The following is a 27,684-nucleotide window of genomic DNA, read 5'->3' on the forward strand; positions in this document are numbered from 1 at the left end:
CGATTTCCACGGTGGCGCTGGGAGCTGTTTGTCATAGCTCCCGACCTGTCAGCATTTATGGAAACGTGTGGCTAAAAGAGGAATAGAACATGTCACCGCTCTGCATTCAGGTTTATAATTAGGACAAAACTGAGACCAAGCAAATGTGGTCCGTTTCGCAGAACAAGTTTTTGAGAACCTTAAGCAAGATGGAAGCAATTTCAGCAGGGTAAACTATAGTGGGAAAGGGCACCAGAAGATATAGTGTACCAACCAGAAAGCAGCAGCTAGCTTTGCACAGAGGCTATATTTAAAAATATAATCATACTGCTGACTTAGAAGAATGAAGGTATCGTCTCTGCACTTTTCTTGTCCCAAGGTGGGCAAAGAAGGGAAAGAAGGAGAGCCCCACATTGCCTTGATAGCTTAGGGACAGAGATGTGAAACACTGACACCATTGGCACAAATGGATAATTTCCATTGAAATGGACCTTTTTTTTCAGTGATGGGATGACCTGGATATTAATGAGCGCTTCTGTCTTTTTGCTTTTATCGTTCTGTGCTCACTCACAGGTTAATCTGTCAGCTGAGAGCCAACAGCCATGACTGCTCTGCTTAGAGAGAACCTTGTTTGCAAAAAGTGTCAGTAACACTCTGGAGGAAGTTAACAAAGACGGAAGAGGGCTAAGGAAAAAGGGAAAGGTACACCAGAGATCTAAAAGGAGGTCGGCTGGGGCAGACAAAGTGTGCAAGACAGCTTCAGGGATGAGAAATCAGTCATAAGAAGGCAAAGCTATGCAACACAGGAAAAAAATGGAAAGACCTGTGTGATGGCCTGAGAAAGAAAATGGAGAGAGAAAATGAGGGGAAAAAACCAGAAATAAAAATAAAATGAAAGAAAACAAAAGTCTAAAAAAACCCAAACAAACAAAAAGCCAAAAAAGGAAAGGAGACAAAGAAAAGGAGAAATGTGATCAGGATGTCCATCTGATCTCTTCAGCTAAATGCCAAATGCACTAATTTAAACAGTTTTGAAAGTGAGAACTAAGAAAATATTAAGTAAAATATTTCCTTTTGACACTGGGCTTTTATTCCTGTAGACAATGAGCCTCAGACATTTGTTTCACCTTGTAATCTTTGTGCTAGCTTCCTTGAAAAAAAAAAACCAGCCAGCTTTTCTTTGGCATTCTCAGTGGGTGGATCACAGCCATTTTTAAATGTGATGTCATGGGATTGTGTTTGCCAGTCCAGATCAGAAATAATACACAATGCTTTTCCCTAAAGGGCTACACATGAATGTCACTAAAATGCCATCCCATTATTTGCTTTCTTAGTGTGTTCAGGTTTTGTCTAGGAAATATAGCAGAAATTAGTATAGGAAAAAGATATTTACATAAGCAATTCCAGAAAAAAGTTTTTTGTTTGATCTCATGTATCAAAATAGTTACAAATCAAGGGCTGCAAACAAAAGTTCAACAGTATTATATTATATAGCTGTGAAGGTTGTCCTGATCTCTAGCCAGCAAAACAGAAGGTCAGGGAGTGTCTACACTTTTGAGCAGCTAATTTTTGAGGTCTACATAACAGCCTGAGCAAGCCCATGCTGACCTGGTGCCTTTTTTCTGAGGAAATTGTGAAGGAAGTACTCTCTGAGTCTTGAGGTTCCTTTACTTGTCAGCAGGGACAGAGAGCACAAAGTGTGTTTACACATACTGAAGAAGAACCAGAGAATGCCGTGATCAAACTGCAGGGATTTCTGAGATACCTGTGATGCCAGGGATGTCCCAGAGACACAGGAATGCCTGCCCTGTGGCCCTGGCCTTCCCTGCCCCTGAAACGGGGCCAGTTCTCAGAGAGCAATCAAAAAGGTTTAGGTTACTAAGAGTATTGTTTTCAATCATTTGTTGCTGAAATGATTTAAATTCTCCTCCCTTTCCTTCTTTTCCCCACATGAACTCAGCTTTGTGTATGCTCCAAGGAGCTGTTTGTTGTTATGATCAGAGTTTTTGAGCTGGCACATATTTTCACAGTGATTAGCAATTGTTCTCATAAGCAGTTAGCATCCTTTCTCTGCTTCAGGAGGGAAGAGAATAATTCAGAGTAAATCACAGATTTGTTTCTGATTAAGCTGCCTGGCTGGGGCCATTTGATGACACATTTTCCTTTCCATGCTCAATTAGACTCTTAAAATCCCCTACCTCTGATCCATGCCTCTGCTGTGAATGACAGACATGCATATTACTGTTCCCATCACTGAATTACCAGTAGCATTACCGTTGCTCAAATGTGTAATTTTTAATAACGATGGTTAATAACAACCACAAAAACAATGTTATCTCCTTGGGCTTTTTCTTGTGGTTGTTATGGTTATCTTCTCTCTGGCTTGCATTAGCCTGTACTGTTGGGATGTGGGGTCTGAAGATAACAGGTCTTTTTTTTGGAGCACAGGATCCACCCAGGCACAGAAAACAGTCTTACATCTGAGGAATGCTAAGGGCAGGGATTAAGTTTTATTCTTATGTCTTGTAAAATGCCTATATAATGTTGATTTTTAAAAAGCCATAATAAGAGACACTGGTATTTTTTTCTCTGCTATGAATTCACCTGTATTCTAAATGTGACCATGATAAATATGCAACTTCCTCAGAATTTTAAAAATTCATAATTCTTTGCCCTATCATTTCTACAAGTAATTCTTGTGTCTGAGCATTTTATTGCACATTTTCAGCTGTGCTGGCTAGCTGTCCTGGAGTATTAAGGTAATTATGTGTCTTGTGCACTGTATTATATTAATACTTTTCTCATTTTTAGTGATAATACTAATGATTGCTACTTTAATTTCTATTACTGTATAGTAATTATTACTTACAGTATGCTGTTGCCATAAACATTCCTACTAATCAAAGCATTTCTGTGAAAATTTTCACAGAAAATTGTGGCTCAGAGATGTGTTCAACTGATACAGATATGACATGGAAGTTTTTGAAGACTCCAGTTGTGGAAGTAGCTCTTTCATTTCTCATTTGACACATTTACGTATTTCAAGAACATACAGCAAGGGGCAACAGCAACATTCATCACATCTTTTCTCTGAAAGTAATCGCAAAACAAAACCAATTATTTAAGCCACAGAAGATTCTACTCACCACATACCTATTTTACATATAATTTCAAATGCTGACATGGCTGGTTCTATGAAAAATCCTGTATCTGACATATATTTTAAAACATTAAAAATATCCTGCTACTCCATTGCTGGAGAAGCAAAGGAGAGGAAATTATTTTATTAGTTATTACCATCATGTCTTTATGACTGACCAGTGACTATTTTGTGAAGTTATTTACTTTTCAATCCCTGCTAAATGTGCTGAGGCACAGCAGTGTTCCAGAGAGAATCCTTATTTCCTGCACTTCTACCAGGCTATTTAACTAGCTGCTTAATTTCCACATAATTAACAAGATTCTTACTGAGAAATGACACTTGCCTTTACAGTTGAAGACAAATAGTACAATTGACACACTCCCTTTTAATATAATGCCTATTAATTTTCCTCTGGCATGTCTTTTTTTCCTCTTAAGATCATTGTTTGGTGAATAGAGAGGTTGTAGCACAAAAATCAGCTCTGTTTTTAAGGTACTGATACTCAATTTTGTAAGTGGAATGGTCACAAATCACTAATTCCTCCTTGGATTCTTCTTTGATGCTGTGATTGCTGCTGGTGAATCCCCCCAAATCCTCAGCAGATCATGAGCACATGGCCTCCTGACCCCCAGTTTATACCATGTGAGCTCTGATGCACCATGCAGCCTGAGATTTACAATACAGCATCACTTATCACCTGTTACACCCTCAGCTAACAAGAAATTCAGAAACAGAAGAGGTTGGCTTTAAAGCTGCTAAAAGATTGCAGTTATGTGTGCTCTAAGCTGCTCTCTCAGCAAATTAACACATTAACAAAAAACCCAAACGTGAAGCTTTTAATTAATCTCTTAATTCATCTCTAAATCCACCATATTTATCTGGACTATTGGTTACTGACTCTTGCCTTAAAATCTCACTTGTATGTACAGGAAAGTAGACCCTCCAAAATGTATCAGCTTAGTTCCATAAAAATTGAATGACACAAGTTGTTTTGTACCAGGATGGCATTTTGTAGCTGGCATCATAATGCAATGAAAGCTTGCTGCTTGGCAGAGCCCTGTGTGAACACGAGCTTCCAAGAGATATAAATAGTGTCTCTTAATCCTTGCATTGATCTTCATGAGCTTGCTTAAGATTCAGCTACCTATGTTTGTTTAGATTACTGTGATTTTGATTTAAAATTAAGACAACTATGTCTTAATGTAATGTTAAACCCTACAAGTAGTCATGATTCAATGGGCAGTTATCAAAGATAAGAGGTGTTTCTAAGGCTAAAAGTAGACACAAAGACCTAATGGCCAGTTAATCGCCTAGTTTGTAGCTGACCATTAATAAATACATGTTTTTACATTCTCCACATTCTTTTGCTGGCACACTTACAAATGTTTTCTCAGTCCTGACATCAGAACTGATCTGCCACCGTTTAGTACAGAGACTGGAGAGAAACAACTTCTACATTATAAGAACTGATTAATGTTCTAATTGAGAAGCCAATAAACAAAAAAGCCCAAGCATATTGCTCATGTGTTGAGCACTGCCAGCACACAAGTGGAACTGGCTTCTTGCTGTGGTCAGGATTCCCAATGAGGAATCTGACATGTGGCATAAGGCTGCTACTTGTGATTTGACAGAGTTGGGTTGCCTATTTTAAAATGACTATTTAGACAGAAATGATGTAGCTTCTGACATGAGAATGTTGCAGCGTGGTCAAGGATCACCAGTTTTGGCACTGTGCTGCTGAAAGTACTATCTTTCAGATGAAACATAAGTTGAGAACTCCAGGAATCTCTTGTTGTCAATCAATATGATCCTTTGACAATTTCTGCATGGGAAGGGGTCCCAATTTTCGCGTTTTCATTACTCCATTTTGCTGTCCTAAGCTTCACTGTGGTTTGTGTAGCCTATATGTATTTTTCAATCTTATTCTGACATCTAATATTGCAAAATAGTTAAATAGTTGTTTGAGTTCCTACAAGCCAGGGCATTCACATGTCTCATGATGATGTTACATTTATAAAATTCAAGAGGGAAAAAAAAAAGAAAAAAAAGATTTTGCAACACCAATAAATGAATATAATTGAGTATGTGACAGGGAGCTGGGAGGTTACACTTACTCTGGTGACAGCAGCTTATCAACAATGCTTTCATATAACACTTTAATTAGTAATTATGTTGTTAAAGACACCCTATCCCTACCTTCATTTTTATATCACTGTTCTGGTACATGTGAATAGAGGGTGGTGTTACAAGCAGTTGAAGTTGAAGTTCTTCTTTCCCCTTCCTCCCCCACAAGAACACTTAGAGTTGTCAAAAAATGCATGTGTTAGTTTTTGAGGACTCCTGGTTTTTAAGTGAGGGTGTTGTTTGATCAGTGAGATTGTTTGCTCTTTGACTTAATTTCTGACTTAAGCCTAATTTTGAACTATTTGCCTTTGGGGAAGTTGATCAGTGATTTTGGACTGCCAACTGAGCAAGTTTTTCTTTTTCTGTAGAATTGGTTTCAACTGTAAAAATAAAGTCAACCAGAATGCTGGTGGTTTTATTTTCTTCCTAAAGCCTGAAATAGAAGCCAGGATATTTTGGCACAGAGCAGGAAGGCCAGAGTTAGAAGGAACTGTAGCTAGAAAAAAGAAGATTTCTGATATGGGAAGTGTGATATACCAGAATCCACATGTTCAACACTATCATGGGTGGACTTGGGGGCCTCCTCTGTCAGGACATGGAAAGGAAAGATGGAGCTGGAAGGCTCACTAATGTTTCTTTCATAGGGTGAGAGATTAAAATGAAAGGGGAAAACATGCCCTTTTGAACAAACACTTCAAACATTCCGTTTCAGGGGTCGCTTCTGCTACCAGATGCTCATAATTACTTTTCTAATCAAAGGTGGATAGATCTCAACACAATAGACTCAAATAATGCACCTGTAGAGTTGAGCTGCTATGTGATTACCATAGGATGTGCCTTGACATTTTCTACTCAGAAGTTTTAATAGGACTTGAGGAACAAGCTGGATGCAAATCAGAGCTGGAATATGCTGGCAGAGTGGTAAGGAAGAAGTTTCCCATATAGTGTTTGACTTCAGAGACACAGGAACTGAAGCGAAGCTTGAGCCGTGAATCCTGAGACTGCACTGTGGCAGCTGCATACAAATAAGCAGCCTATACATTTGAAAGCTTGAGAAGTAAACTGGCTGTGCATTGAAAGGTAGGCATTTGGAGGTGGTAAATTTAGCCCTGACTCATCCAATGGCAATTTTGACACTTGGGTGGACTAAATTACTTTTAGGAGTTGCATCATGTTTTTACCAGATAGTTTGATTGAGCATGGTTTAACCCATTTGTATACCTATGGCCAGATTCTAGATCTTTCTCACTTGAAATAACTACGCAAGGATTTGTTTGTGTGTAACACACAGGACATAGATACGTTCTGTGAGAGATGTTATATCAATTAGTCTGTTGCTTAAACTGACCAAATTTACTGTAACTGACTTAGAAGACCCTTTATTGCTCATAGCTGTTTCTGAGAGCTAGTGACAGTTTCTGCACAGCTTTATCCTTCAAATAAAGAGTTCTTTCCTCTCGCTGGTGTTAACTCCTCAAGTATTTACAGAGAGCACGCTAAGCCAAGCTCTTCAGCCTTTCCTGGCAGACAGGTGCCCTGTTTCCTCAGCCACCTCAGCAGCTCTCCTTTGTATCATTTCAACACGAGGGAATCTGAATCGCGCCCATTATTGCAGAGGGTGCTTTTACAACCGTGTTGATTCTTCCAGAAAGAGCTTGCCTGGCACGCCAGAAGTGCATTTGCTGTTTTCTTCAGGCAACACATTCTCACTTGCCAATGTCCTGGAATTAAACGCTCAGTAAGTTCTAGGAACAGCGGTTTTCATTTCTGTTTGCCTTGCACACAAGGCTCATTCCACCACTGACACTTCAGTGTTGATACTGAGGTATAAACAAAGTTTGAAGCCAGAAAGAAAAGGCTGGCGGATAAGGTCAAATATATACCTAGTTTTTGCTAGATTATTTTGGCATTTAAATGGAAAACGTGAACTCACTTTTTTTTTTTTTTTCCCCCCCAACATTTTTAAAGCGCTAATGTCCTTGTTCTTAATAACCCAGCTAAATACTGGTGCAAAAGAGATGCATCATTTTTTACGGGTTTCCCAGGGAGTTCTGCACTAGCCGGACCAAGGGACCCTCTCTCCATCCACCACCTCTCTTGAGACCGGATCGCTTCGGGGGTGCCGCGCCCCGGCTGTCGCCGCCCCGGTCCCTCGCAGCGCCGTCAGCCCGCAGTTAACCCGCGACGCCTCTGTCGCGGCGCTCCGCTCGGCTGTCACAGCAGCCCCTTGGCGCGTCGCCGCTGTCGGTCACCGGAGGAGCGTCCGTCCCCGCGGGGCTAGACCCGCACCCCCGGTCCCGAGAGGGCGGCATCGCCCGTCGGGCAGGGGCGAGAGGGAGCGCGGCGAGCCCCGGGGCGGGCGGAGGCGCTCCCCGAGCCGCAGCGGGAGCGCCGGGCGGCTCCGGTTTCCGAGGCGGATTTAACCTTTGCGGCGCGGGGCGGGGGGGCGGCCGCCGGCGATGGGGCGGGCGGCGGGCAGGGGCCGGGGCGAGGCGGCGCCTCGGGCTCGGGCGGCGCTGGGCTGGGCTGGGGCGCGCAGGGCGGCCGCCGCCTCCCGCCGCGGGGATGAGCGCCTCGGCGGCCACCGGCGTGTTCGTGCTCTCGCTCACCGCCATCCCCGTCACGTACCTCTTCAACTGCCTGGCGGCCACCGGCAGGTGAGGCGGGACGGGCCCGGCGGGGTTTGCAGCGACGGCGCGGGGTGAAGGGACGGGGCGGGCGGCGGAGCGGGGCGGCGCGGGGCGGCCTCGCCTCGCCGCTGCCGGGTCCTGCCCGCGTCCTCTGAGGGAGCCGAGCCGGGATGCAGCGAGAGCGGCCGCTCGCCCCGGGACCCTCTCGCTGCCGGTTGCCATCACCCGGAGCGTGTCCCGGCGCTCCCGCCTGCGGCTGCCCCGGGCCGGCGGTGCCCTCTGTGCCGCGGCCTCCCCCCGGCTCCTGCCCGGGCATTCGCAAACAAAATCCAGTTCTGTTTCAAAGCGAGTGCGAGAACTCGCCAGCCCCGGAGAGCTCCCGAGCCGCAGGCTTCCCGCAGGCACCCCTCAGCCTGCGCGTGTGACTGGGAATGACCGTGTGCCCTCGCTCGGCCAAAGAACCGGGATCCCAGGAGAAACCGCAGGACTAGAAAAGGAAAGTCTTTCCTCATGGCAAAAACCACTTCACTTAAAGGTCTGTGTGGTATTTTGTGATCCCACAGCCCGGGGTGTTTTGCAACTTTACTGCACAAATATTTGCTTCTTGTTTTTAGGGCTTTGCTACATCTGTTCCTTCCTCATTTTCTTCCTTCTGGCCGATAACTAAATTTTTTTGGTTTTCATTGCTAATGTCGAATAACACATGGTGACTTACTTGATGAACTGCCAATATTTATTTCAAACTGATAGACTGCAGTGAAAAGTCGCTGCAATATTAACAGCTGTAACGGTATGAAGAAATTCAGACTATCAGAAGATTCAAAGCATAGAATAAATCAACAAGCTAGTACTGCTCATCCTGACTCAGAAAGTATGTGTGTATATTTTCTGAAATATTTGGTCTTGCAAATTCTTTGCAATAATTTTAAGTCAAGTTTCACTGAGGCTGATATTGTCATAATATAATTTGTTTCTACACAACCTGTTTTCTTGACACAAGAGTGGTACTATGTATAAAGTGATGTACCAGATATTTTTAGCTTATGCTTCTGGACTTTGCCTAATTTTTTCCTCCGTTTTTTTCCCTTGCACAAGGACAAAAGTGAAGACTGAGGAGGAGAATCTTGCCTTAAAGAGAGCTAAATATAATTTACACACTTAGACCTATGAAACAATTTTAAACTGATTTTCCTAGCTTGCATTTTCTTGGGGAAGGAGACAAATTTGCTTTGTGCCAAAGATTTTTTTGTGCTCTGTGCCACTCCCACTTTTCATGCAGTAACGTTATAGCTCCATCTCCAGGGAAAAGATCCTCTTTCCTGAGCCCACCTGTGCTGATCACTGAAGCCGCTCAAGTGGTCCTGCCTTGTAGGGCCAGAGAGACCTCTGGCAGCACTTCCACAACTGACCATTAAGCCCAGATCCATCAGAGGTGCCCCACTCTGCTACTCCTATTCCACAGACCAATGTGTTTTATTTTTGAATTTCTAATTTCCTGAGTAGATAATTTATTGCTGAGGTTAGACAAAATGTCCCCAATGATCCTTTTTGGCCTTGAAATCTCTGTGGGTTAGATCCTCATCTTTCACTGGCCTTTAATTTTCCCATAGTTTCTGTTTATTTTTGCAGATACCAGTATGATTTTCGTCAGACAAATCTAGATTTCTGGATATGTTGTTTATCTAGCTATTTTCATATTTTCTTTTTTTAGCTGATCACATGTGAAAAGAGAGGCACATAACTTCTGCAAAACTATAGGATGAATACTATGGCAGACTATGCAGTAAACTTTAAAATCTGTATTTTAAAGTATTAAAAGTCACCTTATGAGTATGTGCATTTGAGGACAGCAGGCTGAAGAAGCAAAATTCTATCTGTTTTTCTTTTAAATTCTTCTTTTTTTCTCTCTCTTTTTTTTTTTTTTTACATGCTGTTACAGTCCCTGGGTAATCGTTGCAGTTGGATTACTTGTTCTGGTTCTTATTGCTCTGTCAGCTCGTGTTGTTGTCAAGAGAAAGCCACCAAAAGACCCGCTGTTTTATGGTATGTCCTGGTAAAGCTGAATGTCCTGGCTCACTTAAGGCTTTGGTCTAGGCTGCCATGGCTCACCTGCAAAAATGGCAAGTCACGTTTCCCTCTCCACCACCTTTTTGTTGTCCTTTCTCCTTTCCAAGTGATGACCTCAGTCAAGGCTGTGAACTTCACGTGACCAAGATTTTTGAAAGGCTGCATAGTCCTTTCTGCAGACACTGACCTTCCACGGGGGCTGTGCCTACAGCTCAACAGAATTTCACATTCCTCAGAAAAGCTTCCTAAGAGCTGTGTTGGCCAACCAGTAACTAAAAAATACTGAGTTATGTGGGAAAGTCATATTGTGTGTTAAATATCTGTGACCTCAAAGCTGACACATCCAGTTCAATAGATCTCTGCTCGACTGAATTAACTGGACTGGGAAGCAGCTGTATGATTCCAAGTATTTATTAATTTATTTTTTTCCCTTTATCTTGTTACAGTTTATGCTGTATTTGCATTTACCAGTGTAGTGAATCTAATAATTGGACTGGAACAGGATGGAATTATTGATGGATTCATGACTCATTACTTGAGAGAGGTAAATAATAGTTTGGCTTACAAATGTAAATAAAATTGTCACTATAAATAGCTTGGTGTAGTATTTGTCCCAGAAAAATAGCCACTTACACATTCAAAAGGGTCTTCTTGAATTTTGTAGTTGACCTGCCTCATTATTGCTATGGATGAAACCTTCAGTGACTTGCAATCTACTGACTCATTTGGGAAAAATAATGTTGCTTTCAAGCTCCATTGTTGTTACACTTAACTTCAGTAGCACTGTTCTGTGTTAACTTCTGTGGGAATTGAATGGACTGCACATGATTGCAGAAAACCACAGATAGCACTCAGGAGTGCATGAGTACTGCAACACCAAAATGTGTTACCAAGAAAAAACCAAAATCGCTCCTTTATTTCTGCCTAATCACTTTATTAAAAGGAATTAAAGTAGAGTTAAAAAAATGGTGATGCCAGATACCTAGTCAGCAGAATCTGCTGGCTGCTGAATATCAACATCCACCAAAAATAGCTCAGTAAGAGCTTGACAGGAAAGTCACTGAAGTCATTGAAAAGATTCCATGAACTTAAGCGTGAAATGAGTTGCACCCTACAAGGTTATACATTGACATCCATATATTCAGTACTGCTGTAGATCTCCAGGTTGCTAAATATATCTGTATTTGTTCTGTGCTAAATCGATCTTTATTTTGTAGTTTTTAATCGCTAAAATATGGAAAAGTCTTATTTCCATAACGTGGCAGAGTAATGCTGGCAGTCACACACAGGAGTTTCCCCTTCCCTCTTGCACCCTTCATTGCAAACCTAGAACTCATGCAATTTTCCTGATCCTGCCTAGGTCAGGTCTGTGCTTGGAAACGTGTGTTGTTGTTTCAAGGCTGTACCACTGGCTTGAAAGAATGCCAGGTACTCTTCTGAACTCGTTACTTGCTGCTCTTTATTAATTGTTATTCTTGCCCTAAGCACTGTGTTTTTTCCCAAATGGACGTTCCCCAGGGTGAGCCGTATCTGAACACGGCGTACGGCCACGTGATCTGCTACTGGGATGGCTCCGCTCACTACCTGATGTACCTGCTGATGGTGGCAGCCATTGCATGGGAGTGAGTCTTGGATTTGTGCACTCTTTACTTTGCTTGCCTTCTCACATCATCTACAAAGGCCTTTCTTTTCCATGCAGTGTTTAGATTTTTCTTTCGGGGTGGTTTCATGTTGTAGGCCAAAGCAACGCTGTTAAAATTCCATTACTTCCAGGGGTTCTACCCTTGCCAAGTAACTCTTTCTCTCAGCTGACTAAGCCCAGCAAATGCATGGAGGTGCAGCCTGTCTTCACCCTGCAGCAGAGTGGAGCACATCTACATGTCTTTGTGTTAGCTAAAAGCTGAAAGATGAGGTGCATTAAAAGCATGTGTGAAGAAAAATTGTTTTTCAAATAAAAAATTTATGGTAGGAGTAATGTATTGCTTAGCACCACGATGATCTCTCATCCCTGTTAGAGAGTGTCATCAAGTTTAAGAGCAAATGGTTATTTCTAGAGATTCTTATGCTGCTTGCTGTTGAATAAAGAGTTTGAGATAGTTAAGTACTTAAATTCCAGAGGCAAATGTACCTGCTGGTGATAGTAGCATTAACAGTATGAAATTAATTATGAATTCTTTTATAGTCTTGTACAGCCTGTGATGTGCAAACTCATGCAGTCAGCCTTCAGAGGAGTGACACATAACAGCAAATAGCAGAGTATGCCCAAGGCCTGTACTGTTCATGTGATAACCTTCTTCCATATGAATTCCTCCGTGACCCCTCTCAGAGGCAACAATCCACTGTTGATTTGTGGTACAGATTTTAAAAACCTCTACTTACTAAAATACAACCATGGCAATGAATATAATATTTAGAGTAGGGAATTTTTAGAAACTGTTCAATAATGATGTCTTGTTTTCTTTTTTAAACAGACAAAGCTATAGAACCATTGGTCTCTACTGGCTGGGTTCCATTATCATGAGCATCATTGTCTTTATGCCTGGAAATATTGTGGGTAAGGAAGTAATTTATATGACCAGCTTTATCCTGTGAAACATTTTCTAAATTCAGCATTGTGCTATCTATATTTTAGTGCAGGGTTGGTTCATTTCTGTAATAATATGAAACAGGAATTTTAGGAATATCAGTAAAGAGATGCAAGATACTTTAAAATTTAAATATGAGGAAGAAAACACGGAGACTAGGGAGAAAAAGCCCTTTAAATTTACTTTGCTTTCAAGGGAAAAAAAGGAAATATTGTGTTTTGTTATATCTATTAGGCTTTCATCTAAACCAGGTTTAAGTAATGAGACAATACTGTCTCAGTATCATAGATATATAAATCTTACTTTGCATAAAATTTCCAATTTGCTTAGAAGTCTGACTTTCCAGCAGCGTATAAGAGGCATCCAAATCACCTTTAAATGTAAAATCTGGAAGTTATTCCATTTTCAAACTAAATTTAACATTCCTAGATTTCTAACATAAATCCGTGCATAGCTGTGCAGTTAGAGGTGAGGATTGCAATAAAAATATTTACATCATTGTTACTGGCAGGTGAGCCATTAAGGGTGAAACCTTTCTCAAGAAAAGATTTCCTTTTTAGCTAAGGAAACTGTTGCAAAGTTGACAAATGCTCAGCTAAATGTTGATGTATCCAAATCCTGTAGTCAGCTTTAGGGAAGGTCACTCTGGTCCTGCTTTTTATGACAGAAGAGGAATATTCACGGTGCAGGCTGGGGCCAGCCCAGCTCCCTCCTCTGAAGATAAACTCACCACGGAGAAAACAGCAGATTTAGTGTGACTGTCCCTTCATCTTTCCTCTTGGGAAAGCCTCTCAAGATCGTGCCTGCCACCTTCCTTTCTGGCACAGAGAGTAGACAGTGTCAAAGACACACATTTTCCTGGTTTACCTGAGGCTGAGGAGAGCTCTCTGAAAGTTTTGTCCTCAGTGCAGGCCTGTGGGAGAAATCAGCACTTTGGAAAACAAACACAGATCTTGAAAAATGGATACATTAACCCCCATTTTTAAAAGAACAAAGTCTGTATTTGAAGCAGGTCCCATTGAGAGATTTGAAAGCTGTCCCATCCTATAGGATTACCCAATGCAGAGTGACAGAGGTGGCTTCCCATCTTCTCAAAATGTCCCTAATTCTGAAATGGCTTCCTGTCTGATAGTGTGTTAACAGTGATTTCTAATGTTTTATGTTTGTTTCAGCTTTGATGTTACATAGCATATTTTTTAATTCTTCTGCAACAGAGCTTACAAATTCTCATAAATCTTGTAATAATTTTTTAACAGGCAAATATGGAACAAGAGTGTGTCCTGCTATTTTCCTAAGTATACCATATGTCTGCCTCCCCATATGGGCTGGGTTCAGAATTTATAACCAACCTTCGGTGACTCACGACGCTCCAGTCAAGGTAATTTTATTGTATTTCAGTGCTGGCTACTGTTAGGGCAGCTGAAATATGCTGGCTGTTTCTGGTGGGTTTTATAGGTCCCCTGGCAAGCATGGGATGTGCTGTGACTGTTCACTCTTATGACAATTGCTGTTGGGCTGTGAGGACACTGCAAAAATATCTATACTGCAGGACTATTTCATTATGGTGGAATAAAGAAAAGCAAAAGAATCTCATGTTTAAAGAACCCATTCATAGGTGTGACTGTGTTTCTACTCTCTATCTATTCAGTTTCTGACTGTTTCAGTTTCTTAGCTGATGGAAATACTGGTGTTTACTAGCTTCATTAAGCACTACAAAATCCTGTAGAAACACTACAGGAAAGTACTCTTCTGCATATGACTTACAGATTTCATGTAATTTAATGATTTTTTGTATGTGCTTTCTGTAATATTAGATTTTACAGGTGAGACACTCTACATAAATCGATATGGAAATTCTTTACACATTTCTTATAAAGAAATCTGTAAAAATGTTAACTTGAAATTTTTAGACTTTTGTCTTTGAAATTACTAGTTGGGTTGCAATAAGATTAACTGAGCAGTCAAAACAATGCATTGATAGTTTATGCACTGTTTTATTAAAAAAAAAAAAAGAATTAAAAAGTCCCTGCAGTACGTAGCACAGAACAGATCTTTCAGTTGCTGTAAGCAAGCCAGTGTACTGCTGCAGCACTCTGTATCAGTTGTAAGCAATATAATCAATTAATATTTTTGCATCACAAGAGCCCCTGAGTCTCAGTCAGGTTCATTCTGTAACTGCAAACATGGACAGAGGTGAAGGATTGGTTGCTGTTCAGGGCAGCTGAGTGCCAGCAGCAGAGCCTGTGGCACAGAGTGACAGCAGGTGAGGCAGGACAGGCCTTCCCAGAGAGGTGTGAAAGACAACATCCAGCCACCCATCCATTCTTCAGCAGGAAAGAGAGGGACAGACAGATGTTCACATCTCCTCAGGGCTGAAGAACAGCAAATGAATCACAACTTCCAGGGCAAATCGCTATGAAAGGCAGATTGGGGGAATCTTCAGGTGCTAAAGCTACTCTCCTGCATGGGTTTGTAGGAAACCACATGTCCCATCCCAAAGCCATTTGAGCTGATTTGTTCGAAGCAGTCACTAATTCTGGCCAGAAGCACTTTCTTTAGACTCATCAAGTGTAGTTAAAGGTAGTGATGGAAATTTTTACTGCACACATTAGTGAGAGCAGCCTTTCTGTGGAGCATGGATGAAGGTTTCAGTGTGTTTTCATGGTAATAAGAATACCACAGAAATAGACATTATAGAAAATATGTGATGGGCCCATTACTTGCTGAAATGCAGCCATGTCTCCTGGGCTTACCAGGAGCTAAACTGCTTACCTAGGTTTGATATTTTAATTTATTATATATTTCAGAGAAACTTAGTTCTAAAATTCTATTTCAAAAAGAGAGTGCATGAAAAGCTGGTGATCTTAAAATTTAACATTGCCCTTCTTTGTAAATTCTTTCTTGTAAACCTAAGCTTCCTTGCCCAGAAGATTATAGAAAAAGCCTTTATTCCTTTCACTGGAACTTCATAACCCACCCAAGTTGTTTGTTTTTCAGAAGTTGTATTTAATCCTCACAGGTAAATTATGCTCCATATCTGAGCATGCCTTTAAATCTTAATGTGACTACTTGTGAATTTTTCATATGACTCTTTCAGTCCCAAATTAACAATTGCTTCCAGGAAATAATTTTGTTTAATGCTACTAATCAGTGAGCTAATAATTTTAAGTCCTGAATATATCAGTAGGTCATTTGGAATAAGCTGTAAAATTTAGCTTTTTTCTAGCTATCGTTATTCAGAGTTGGCATCAAAAAAATTAGGAAGAAAATGTAACAATAGTTTATAGCTCACAATTGTTAGTATATAGGAAAATACTTACATGAAAGCAACAGAAGAAAAGTGTATTCTGTTGGCCAAGGTATACATTGCTATAATATTATTATAAACCTGTTAGCTAAAAAAAATAATCACTGTGGGGGCAGAGGAGACGTATTCAAGTTTTGTGTGTTTTCTAATGGAGGGGGGTTCAGGGGAGTGGAAGGGAGCTATGCCCTCATTTGGAATCAAACCAACCTGTGCTGCAGTCTTTATAAAGCCCAACAGATTTATCTACAACAGCTCAGAAAAGTTTAATATAATTCAAAATTCTTTAACAGAATTAATACACAAATTCAGATTTGCACATGAATTCTGAAGGGACTGACTTTTACGGACAGCACACACAAGATTATTCCAATTCCTTAAAACTGATGATGTTAGAAGCCTCTCAGAAGTTATGGAAAATAGCTTTTTCCTGGAAGTGAGAGAAGTTGCAAAGCGTTCCTACCCACTTCCTTGCTGCACAAAGGAATCCCTGGGGCTGCAGAGATCTGAGCAGAGTTCAACGTTGTTTGCAGTTCATGGGAAACCTGTGGCAGGCCAGATCTGCTTGGCCAGTGTTTGTAACATGTAATTCAATTTAGCACGGGGTGATGGGGCTTTGCTGGGTAAAAGAAAGATAAGGAAAAACTACTCTGTAGCTGAGGCCTGCCAGCAAAGTGCATCCTGTCTTTCAAACTCCTGCTTCTGCTTTTTTTCCCTTTTTTTTTAAGCTTTGCATTTTCATTTTGTTTGCATGTCTGTATAAAGAAAAAAGGTGTGAATTTTCTGTACCCCGGCAATTTCACAAACTAGTACTGCAGCAGAGGCTGCTTCCACTTATGTTGGCTTTGTCTCCAAACCCTCTAAGCACAAAGTTCTATTGTAGCTTTTTGATTACATTTAATACTTGAAGAGGAATACTGAAATATTTGAAAAGAGGAGTGATACATACATATATATATATAAAAGTGCTTCACACATAGTCCAAAAGGGAAAGAAAATATATCAGCTTTCTATTATCCTAGGTAGTCTACAATTGAAAATTATTTGCAACTCAGCCATGAGAGGCCTTTTTCTTTTATAGGAATACACATTTGAATTTAGGCATTCTTTGCAGGTAATATTAAAAATACTCCTACACTGGTACTGTGAATACTGTGAAGTGGCACCATACTGCCAAAACCTGTTACTTGTGTTTGAAGAACAAACAAAGGTCTTTGAAAGAAAGATCCAGAAAAAAATTGTTATGAAAGGGATGGCCTATCTGTTTGCAATAGCCTTATTTTTGTGAACCTGTAATCCAGATCTTGTAGCATTTACTCAGAAATTGTCCTTGCAACATTGGTTCTCCCATTTCAATAACTTTATTGTGAGTATCTTGATCCTGTGTGCTTTTAACTGTGCCCCTGCATCCTAATTTTTGTTTTGCACTTTGGAGACAATTCCACAAGTGTGTAACAGGAAGGAAAGCAGGTTTTTCTTTTGCTGTCTGCATGCCAACAAACGGCCAATAAAAAGGAAGAGGAAATGAGTAACACATATACATGGGGAAGTTTTCCCTCTGAACTAAAGAAAGATACTCTGATGTGTTTATAATTTTGTCTGTGACTACACATTGCAGAAAGTGTAGCTCAGACTATTTCCATGGGTCTTGTAGATTTTACTGTACAGGCAAAGAGATGCCTTTGGCTCCCCCAAGCCACCTTCCCCGTTAGATATCGAAATGGCCTTTGCCCCTGCAGTGTGAACCCCTCCCCTCCCTGCTGCAGCAGGGGGGATTCCTGTGCTGGGGAAAGGAGGCACAAGAGCAGAGCCAGGGGCTGGAGGTGCCTCAGTGCCCATCCCAGGAATTCACAGTGCTCAGGGATAGAAGAAGGGAAGGCAGGGTTTCCACGTACTCGATACACACACATTTAATTCTCTGTTTCTGCGTTGCATGCTAAGATACAATATTTGCTCACTGAACTCAGCAGAGGACTCAACCAGCCACAGAAAAGCTTTTATTTTATGCCAGTGATAGTCCATTAATTTTAATAGTGTCACAAGCTGCTGAAAACCAGCATTCAATAATGAGATGGACCCAGTCTTTTTACAAAGCATACTAGATTCAACTTGAAATGTTTGAGACAAACCTACATTTCCAAGGCTTTTCTACACGGGGACATTCAGGAAAACATGTTATTTCCAATTATAAAAAGACAATTTTAAAGACGTCATGCTGCTTTAAAGCCTTAGGTGATTGCAGAGTTAGTGTTCGTTTGATTTTAGGTTGCTTGAAATGACACTAATCTGTATTGAAATGGCTTCAGTTGGATCCATCCATTTCTAGAGTTTATCCAGATTAATTTTCCTCACTACATCCTATAAAGTCTGAAGTCACATTTTTAGTGGAAATCTTCTGTCTCTGAAATCAATGGATAGATGTGATGTTTCATGATGTTTCACCACTCCACCCTCTCTGCAGTGACTGATCTGGAGTTAAATACACGTGACATGGAACCAGGAGGTACCCACTAAACACGTTCTGTGTTGCAGGTGGTTCAGGAAGTCCAGAAGAAAGGACTCTTAAGACGACCAATAGATTTAATGTTAGCTGCATACCTCATTCTAGCCACGGGGTTTTGCATATTTAGGGGCATGGTAAGTTGAACATATTTTAATAATTTAATTTAATTTTCAGTCAAGCTTTTAAACTTGAGCCTGTATGAAAAAGCATGCACATTGTGGCCAAGGGAAATCCTGTAACATTTGGGTTCAAGTAGGCCTTAGATATAAAAGGATAAATTATATATGATAACTAATGGTGTTTTGCTTCTCCATTTTGTGCTGTGTGCAGCATGTTTTTCAAGTGGAGGTGCACAATCACCAGAGTAAATAGCATCCCAAGAGGAAATCAACACAACCTAAAGCTGTTTTCATTGGTCTGTTGTTACATTTATGGCCAAGAACATCGAGACAAAGCAACTAAAGGAATTCTGCATTCATGTTTTTCTAAGCAGTAATGCATATTTAAAATTATGTACAAAACCACATTAGCTTACACTGCATGAGATAGAGGAGAACATTTCCACCTAAAAGGAAAAAAAAATTATCCACATTACCTGAACAACACACATTGTTTCTACTTACCAAGAGACAATTTTTTTAAATTGTTGCTCTCTAAGCATAGTTGATTGAATTAAAATTTCCGAGGGAAGTAAGCAGTACTGAAAATGCTTTCAGGAGTAAATCCAGCAGTAGGGAAATCTATTCCCTTGTCAGCTCTAATGCATTTTCTGTCTTTAGCAGAATGAAACTTGTGTATCACTCAGTGAGCACAGCTCAAATGTTTAGGCATCTCAGATAACTGCCTGCTTGCTTGATTTGTAGATTTGATCCTTTCTAGAATAATTCAAGCAGGAGGTGATGATAAATACCCAAGCAACATTTTATTTACCTAGTGCAGACTGTCCTTTTGTAGTTGTGCTGCTCACATTCCTCTCTCACCTCCTGTTTCTCTTAAAAATTGCCTCTCAGAAACACTTTTTTCTTCTAATTTGCCAGACTGCTTTATTTCTTATAGTTCGTGTTACTTCAGAGCACCACTGATACAGGTTAAATCCGCTGGTTTACCTGTAATTTCACTGTGCAAAATGTTGGTCTCACAGTGTAACTTGGTTCTGCAGTCCCACTTCGTTTCTCAGAGGAATTTTTTTTTGTTGATTTTGAGACCCTGGTAATTTCCTTATGTATTTCCTTCACCAAACAGGAACTGCTCATACATACGGAGATCAACTGAACATCTCTCTATAAGCTGCAGCAACCATAATTTTGTGAAAAAGTTCATAAAACATAATCCATTACAGCCCACTCAGACCTGCTTCTTGGATGCCCGTGTTGGAACAGAACAGGGGGGAATATTGACTTGTTTGTGAAGTTTTGCATCGCCCCCTCAGAGCTGCACAACAAACACACATGAAATCAAGCAGTGCAAAACTCTCTGGTCAGCCCTGCAGCTCAGGCATTAACAATGCCACAGCCATGCTCAGGGACAGCTGCTCACATGGATTGCTAGCTCAATTTAGAGCAGGACTTTCTGTAGTAGTTTTAAGGCCTCCCATGAAAAGGAACTACTTTTGCAGTCTCTCCATGTTTATTTGGAACTTGTTCTTTCTATAGGAATGTAAAATCCAATAATGTCTCCTTTACTACTCTCAAAAGTTATTACTTTAAGTAACACCTGTCTCATGCATTGCTCTCCACTGCTACCTTGTCCCAGTGCAGCTCTCTTCTTGGACTACATCCACAGTTTGCTATCCTAAAACTGGGTGCTTATCCTGAAGTCTCCACTCTTGGAGCAATTTTCCATTGGAAAGTTCATTTAGTGGGATCAAAGGCTATTAATCAGAGCAAATCAATAGCAATTATACTTTTACTACAGCATAGCCAACTGAACAAATTCTCCTCCAGACAAAATCTTCAAAGCAGGCTGCCAGCATTTCCTCACAAACCCACTGAGCAGGAGCTGAGAGGAGGCTGCATTTCACCTTTTAACTGGTGATCACATGGATCACCTTCGCAGGCTCCAGGGTAGCTGTGCTGCAGACCATGAGTGCCCCTCTAGGGCTGGTGACACGTGTCAGGTTGGCTGGTTTCAGAACAAATTGATCACAGGAAGTTTTAAAACTTCTTCTCAGATTGCCCTGGACTGCCCTGCTGAGCTCTGCCGGCTGTACATTCAACTGCACGAGCCCTATATAAAAGATCCCGCTGCCTATCCCAAGCTTCAGGTAAAGCCCCGAGCATGGAGCACAGAGTGGTAAGGAGTGGTTTGTAAACTGGGGCAAAGATAAAGCCATGGGTTTCAGAGATGACAAGATCAATACAGGAATCATAATTCATGGCAAGTTAGAGGGTATTTTCCAGCACAGCCATTGTAGGATACCAACTCCTTGTTGTGATAAGCTTAACTTAGGTTCAAATTGGTTACGTGGAGTTACACATCCTAATTACTCAGGGTTCTTTTAATGCAGCCCATGAAACAGATTGCCATGCTTTTTATGTTCATTCCCCTTCCTTAGAAAGGCAAAGTAGATTTTCAGTCTGGAATTATGGAGCAAGAAGGGGTGTAACAGGACTAGATTCCTAAAGCTCACTTTACACTTCTGTCCCCAGTGACACACTTTTGAAAAATGGCAGTTAATACAAAAAGCATTGCAGATGAGGGAATGCTGTGCTTTCATTCTGTAGTATTTGATGTTGAATATCCTTTGCAAGCCTGGCTGCTGCATGGGGACAGGGCCCAAAGCAGTCAGAGGACACAGGGATGCAGAAATGAGTGGAAACCAAGCATCTCTGCTGGATGAGCTCCTTCTGGGAAAGGGTGGCATGGCTGTGTCTCACAGCTCCCAGCTGAGACTGCAGTGGAGCCTGACAAAGGGACTCCCGTGTTCTGTGGACAAGGAGTTAAGCCAAGCCATGCTTTTTGACATGGTCTCAGGACAGTTAAGTGGCAGGAATACATGTCCTGGATGAAGTGGATATGGATGGGGCAAGGAGATGACACCAATATTAGGAGAGACCTTAGGGTAGCTGGATCCAGTCAGCAGTATCCAGGTGTGAAGTTAGAGCTGCAAAAAAGCCCTGGGAATCATTGAGGCCAGAAGTGTAGTTTTGAGTAGTCTCAACTCCTCAGCAAGCAGCTGACTGATTTTTAAATGCATCTCCCTCACACTGCAAAGCAACTAATATTTGTGTTTGAAATGCAGATGCTGGCATACATGTTCTACTCGGTGCCATACTATGTGATTGCTCTGTATGGCCTGCTGGTGCCTGGCTGTTCCTGGATGCCTGATTTGACCCTCATACATGCTGGAGGACTTGCTCAGGTATTTCTTTGCAAAATGTTCACTTTTAAATTACATAATAATAAGTAGAGACCTATGGAATCAATAAGGGGCCCAGGGCTTGATCTTCCCATGCAGGTTTTGTGCTGATGTAACTCAGATCACCTTTTGTATCTGTAAAAACCCCTTAATTTAAGGGAGTGAAAAATCAAATCTACCACGTGTCTCTAATGACCACATTCCTGCTTTAGCAGACTTCTCTCCTCCTACACAATGTTTTTATTGGGCTCATTTAAACCTTATTAAGTGCCATGCACTCTTTACCTGGGATCATGAAGAAAGCCCATCCTAAAGCTGTGACAATCAATTGTTAAAAAAACCCAGCAAAACCCAAACACAACACAACAGCACAGTACATTGTTTCCGTAATTTCTGTTGGCCAATGTCTTGGGGTGACAGCCAAGTAGGTAGTTTGAAATATAGAAAAGGAAAAAGTATTTCCTTGTCACACAAAATGTAGTGTCAGTGGATGATGTTGATAGAACTCTGGGAGCTGCCTGGGCCTCAAACTTCAGTAACACCCAGGCGTGTTTGTGTTACCAAAGGCAGACAATGATCATATTTCTTTTAGTCATTCTGTTCTGGTTCTCTTAAATAAACAACTGCAGTTAATTACTAAATGGTTCTGATGCTTATGAGAAGACTGACCAAAACAAAACAATCCAGCAGGAACTAGTAAATGACTTATGACAGACGGATGAGCATTAAACAGATGAGACACCGGGACAGTCAGTTTGTTCTGTACGTAGGAAATGAAATGTGTGTGCTCAGAACATCCAGGCAGTGCAGAAAACAAGCACAACAACCCTGCCACAATAGTGACAGCATAGGGACACAGCAGTAAGTGTATTCAAATACCATTATGAGATAAATACAAACCAACACTTTGTTCCTTGGGTCTGAGATAATCATGGATACAAACTACAATCCACTTTAACTGCCAATAAGAATGGTGGAATGACATTTTCTATTTGGGAGCAGTTACCACAGAGAGTAGGACTTTTTTCTTCTCTATCAGTTTATAGAGAATCTTGAACTATCATGTGATATCAAAATAGAAAAACAGAATCTGGCAAACATTAATGAGGAAGTTTAAATGCTCAAAAGGTATCATAAACACTGTACAACAGTGTTTGGCCTAAATATAAAAAAAAAGAGCACAAGCTAGCTAGGTAGGCAAAGGGGTGTTGGGAACTTTCCTCTACTGACAGATTACTCAGGTTTCATGAATTGCCCAGACAATCAGGAAAGAGATCACTCCTTCAACGATTTTTTAGCACAAGGAAAAGTAAATCAGAAGTCAGAGCATGATGACTATCCCAGCCTTGCAAACTTACCAGAAAGCCCAGCCTCCCAGTCTGGAGGTGATTTTTTTTTTGTTGGTTTTGGGGTTTTTTCCCCCCCCTTTAAAATGTTTCCTGCAACAAATACTCACTTTTTAAACAGCCCTTTGTACCTTTTAGATGTGTGAATGCTACACTTTGTTGCTGAAGTCTAAACCCCTCTGTTGTTCGTGGTTCAGCCTCAGGATGTCAATTTACACATTAGACTAACACCCAAAATTTCCCATTTCACTATTTAAAGCTCGTCCTGGCACCAGCAAAAGCTGTGGGCTGACAGAAACTGATTAAGAGAACTATATGTTGCTGTGCACTGTCCATATTTTATCTTGCTTCAAAAAACATTTCTTGACATTTGGGAGGGTTTTTTTGGTCATTTTTACTTCAATGCACTGCAGGATGAACTTCAGCCATCCTACAAGTGAACATGATTTAATTGATTTGCCTTGGTAAACTGTGACCAACCTGGGATGTAAAATGCATGTGACAATGAACTGAGGATTCTTTCTAGATTATTTGGGGGTTTTGTCATTTTGAGGCACAAAACACACTTCCAGGTTTGTCTGCTGTTATCTTAAGTTAAAATACTAATTGGTAATTAAAACATATGTAATTACTGCAACACATTTTGCTTTCTCTCACACAAAAAGGTCTGATAAAGGTAAGTATCTGATGGTGGAAGCAGTGTGCACTGCTCCCAGGGAATGAACACTGCTCCTACAGATGGGGAACATGGAGATTTTAATTATTTTTATTTCTATCATTATGATGTACTTTTTACAAAAACAAGTCACAAAACACCATGTGATGCATCTAAACTAAAAACCTCCAAAGTGCCTACTAGCCTTTCACACAGACACACATTTACTGTTTTTCAGAATTACATATAACTCTCAGCTTGAATGACTCCATTACTAACATTCAGACTCCAAAACCAGTTGTGACCCAATAATTACTAGACTTTCTGAAGCTTCAGGAGGAGCTCTTTGAATTTCATGAGTGAAGTACCAGGAGCTTTGATTATACAAAAGGGTTGGAACAGCCTCTGGACTTGATGAAATTGCTATTTCCTTATGCAAGTGAGCCACATGAGAAGGGATGAAGAGCCACAGCCTTGCTAGCTGAAACCGTTCTGTCTCACCAGCTCTCTGCAGCCCATTTCTCTCTTTTCTCAAATGTAGAAAGTTTTCCTCTACTCCCTCTTAGTGTTTTCCGTAACTCTGCCATTTTCGGTGGCTGCTTTCTGCAGTGATTCTTGTCTACCAGAGACCCTAAACCCAACGAATGTATTTTTTTCTCCCCCCCCCTCTATTTGATGGCTTTCTTAGGCTCATGAGACCAGGTCCAAGCCCTTCCAAAGTTATAGTCTTTGCCTGATTTTAGTCAGTCTTAGAGAGAAGGCACAGAGTAAAGAAGGACTCCTAACCTTTTTCTGGGTCCTTCTCTGTCCTTAACCGCAGGGTAAGAAATACTTGAAATACTGCCTATGATTAGGCAACAAGGCAAAAAATATCGTAAAAAGTCCAAATCCAAACTACTTCATACAGACAAGCAGGTTAATGAGCAGCAGGCACTCACAGACTGCAGCTGTCAAGCTGGGCAGTGCCACATCCAGCACCAGGCAGCTTCCAACTGCAGTGGGAATGCCCGAGGAGCAGAGTGGCCAAGGCTGGGTGTTACACACGTAAGGCTACCTTAGAAGGTGACCTGCAGCATCTCATTTGGTTGATTTCTCAGCCAAGGCTCAGGGGTTTGTTGGAGCCTCACAATTCTCCCCTTGGAGAGGGTTCAGTAACAGAAAGCACCAAGGAATGGCTTATTTGCTGAGAGACCCCAATCACAGCGAGGTAACACAACAGACTCAAGGTTTCTCTCACTGAGCACCAGCCTATGGCACACAGACACAGAGCTCTGCAGGGACTGACAGCTCAGAATTAGGGGTTTGGTGCCAGTCTGCCTGGTACTTGAAGGAAGAGCAGGACTGGGCTACTTGTGAGCGAGAGATCTGCTTTTAAGACATATTCCCTGCCCCAAGTAAGGAAAAAAAGGAGGGGAAAAAAAAAATAGCAGAGAACAGTCAGGGAAAAGAAACACACGAGATTAAAGACATAACACAATTTTCACAGAGGCAAATCAAATAAATTAAAAAAAAAAAAGTGACTTCACAGACCTAAATATCCTCCCTGGTAATGAAGGAAAAAGCCATGTGCTACAGTGAAAAACAAGTCTAATAAACAATAACTTCATATGGTACATTAACTATTAAAAAATCTTTGCAGGCTACAGACAGGACATCATGTTACTGCTTTTTGGTTTTACAACAATTAAAGCTCACTAATGTGCCACAACTCTTGTAAGAGACAAGACCACACAGTAAGGCTTAGATACTCAGGCATCTTGGAGGCTCTGGGAGTTCTGGGTCTCTCAGAAGCATCCCCTTACAGCTCCTTCTGACAAGGTTTACTACGAAGTTTGAGGAATTTACTCTCAACTTACTCTGATGCACAGCTGGCCATTCTCACAGGCAGGCAGGCCTCACAATCCCCCCCAGAGAAGTAGCAGCTTGGCAGCTCGTTCACCCCAGACAAGGCTCTAAAATGCAACCCAGAGGCTCTCAGTGTCCAGGTGAGCATCAGACAGCCCAAACCTCCTGCCTGCAGCCTGCTGGGGGCTGTCTGTCCATCTCTGGGAGTCTGCTGCCCTGTGCTACGAGAGGGCTTTGCTGCTGAGCTGCTCTGGCTGCCTGGGCTGAGAAGGCTCCCACACCAGGAGAGGTAGCAGGGATTTGAGCGAGCCCACCCAGGTGCCAAAGGCAGGGCCTGTCTGAGGCAGGGAGAACAAATGGGCTGCAAGAGACAGAGTGAATTACCAGGCCGGTATAAAAAGGCTGCTGACAGTGTGCCCCTGAACATCTGTTTGCTGTGTAATAGCTATTTACAGAAACACGCTAAGTGGCACTCTGCTGAAGTGTGTTTGTATTTGATTTTGTTGATTACTTTTGTTTCCTGGCTCAGGTTTGCTCAATGAGCTCTCCCAATTCAGTTGAGGTGGCTGGAATCACCTGAAAACCAATTTCCTTTTCTGTTTTGATGGATGGTCTCAGCCTAACCTTTTCCTAGGGCAGTGTATTGAAACACCTGCACATTATTTCCCTTTCTACTTTGCTGTGACCAGAACTGTGTTCTACGTGAGGCCAAAATGACTCCTGCTGAAGCCAGAACAGAGGATGTGATTTGGCCACAGTTTCCTCCTCTGTGTTCCTAAAATCCTGGTGTCCCAGTGCTCTCCTTATGATCAAATTGATGTTTACCTTCTCAGATCTCCTCCACTGCTAACTGACTGAATAATAATAAAAAAAAAAAACTGGACACACAATAGTTAATGTGAATGAGCTGTGGCTTGAAATAGCAGGTAACAGATGGAAACAAAAGACACGGACTATCCTGACACTTCTATCTTTAAGTGTTTGTTTATGCTAAAAATATGCTTCAGGCCAGCAAGCTTGTCTGTGCCTATAACCTTCACTGTATGCTCAACCTATACTTCAGAACAGCCCCAGCCCAAACCCCAAATACTGCAGACATTTTCTGATATCAGGAGTTCTGGGATCAGAATCTGGAACAATCTGGGTTTAAGATTAAAAAATCCAAACCCAAACCAGAAATAACATAGGTTCTAAGATTTTGCTTTCTAACTTTATTCAGAGTGAGTGTTTGGCTGCTCCCACTGGTGTCTAACTCCCAACAACCCTCCCAGGCAGGTGGGTGAGAGCTCTCCCCCCTGACTGGGCTCTGCGGGGATGTGCCCTTCAGTGGCCACTTGTCTGGGGAAGGATCGTGGACCCTCCTGCACAAATTACGACCCAGAAAGCCAGGGTGGAATCCTGTACCTGATGGAATGACCACGTGCATAAAACAAACCTCTTACCATGCCACTGATGGTTCCAGTTATGCCTCATACACCCAGATATTAATGGTTTTAGTTTAGACTGTATTTTTATGCCGCTGTGCAAAAGTATGATGGATAATTCTGGAATAAGGGCTGGCTTGGAAAATGTCACTGGAGATGCAGACTTGCATGCAGATTATGCCATCTTTCCAAAAATATACATCAACTTTACCTTTTTTTAATATATGTGTTATATACACACCACAGGCTCAATTTTCCCATATTGGTGCTTCTCTTCATGCTCGAACTCCCTACATCTACAGAGTCCCTGAAGAAGCAAAAGAGTTTTTCCTGGTATTGAACATAATGTATGGGATTCTTCCCCAGCTGTTCGCTTACAGGTGTGTCAACAAGCCAGAGTTTTTTATGAAACCAAAACAAGAAGAAAAAACAGAATAGCAGAACTGTTTCCAGCTCCTGTCCTTGGCTCTGTATATAATTGGGTTGGGATGAAACTGAACTGCTCAAATGGAACCCAAATGAAGCGTGTAAGATGTGTAAAATTGCACAACTGTGTAAAGCCGCATGGCCTGTTTTGTTTATCCTACTGAAAAAGGGAAAATAAAGACGACTGCCTTTAGCTCCACTTCTCAACATTGTGACTTTGCGCGGCAGTGGATTGCCAGTTCCCACAGCTATTTTTAAGTAAGCTGCTTTGACAGTTTTAGAAATACTGCATGAAG

General features: G+C 41.4%; 1 protein-coding gene across 2 annotated transcripts; it reads left to right on the plus strand.

Moving 5' to 3' along the window:
- The first annotated feature begins 7,747 nt into the window (after positions 1-7,747).
- TM6SF1 (transmembrane 6 superfamily member 1) lies at positions 7,748-27,581 on the plus strand. Of its 2 annotated transcripts, none has more exons than XM_082290398.1 (10): positions 7,748-7,902; positions 9,815-9,918; positions 10,389-10,486; positions 11,461-11,564; positions 12,414-12,496; positions 13,784-13,905; positions 18,364-18,468; positions 20,505-20,597; positions 21,576-21,695; positions 27,209-27,581. In XM_082290398.1, the coding sequence occupies exons 1-10, from the start codon at positions 7,811-7,813 to the stop codon at positions 27,398-27,400; spliced, it is 1,113 nt and encodes a 370-aa protein (XP_082146524.1). In that variant the 5' UTR covers positions 7,748-7,810; the 3' UTR covers positions 27,401-27,581. The 2 variants fall into 2 exon arrangements, with proteins under 2 accessions (XP_082146524.1, XP_082146525.1); XM_082290399.1 differs by having other exon boundaries at positions 27,329-27,581.
- The last annotated feature ends 103 nt before the right edge of the window (positions 27,582-27,684 follow it).

This window comes from Coloeus monedula, assembly GCF_965178545.1.
Source record: "Coloeus monedula genome assembly, chromosome: 14".
Taxonomy (NCBI): Eukaryota; Metazoa; Chordata; class Aves; order Passeriformes; family Corvidae; genus Coloeus; species Coloeus monedula.

Excerpts from the sequence above, each read along its gene's own strand:
- TM6SF1 (XM_082290398.1), top strand. The coding sequence starts at position 7,811 with ATGAGCGCCTCGGCGGCCACCGGCGTGTTCGTGCTCTCGCTCACCGCC. Across the intron at positions 11,565-12,413 it reads GTGGCAGCCATTGCATGGGA|ACAAAGCTATAGAACCATTG; the intron begins GTGAGTCTTGGA and ends TTTTTTAAACAG. Across the intron at positions 12,497-13,783 it reads TATGCCTGGAAATATTGTGG|GCAAATATGGAACAAGAGTG; the intron begins GTAAGGAAGTAA and ends ATTTTTTAACAG.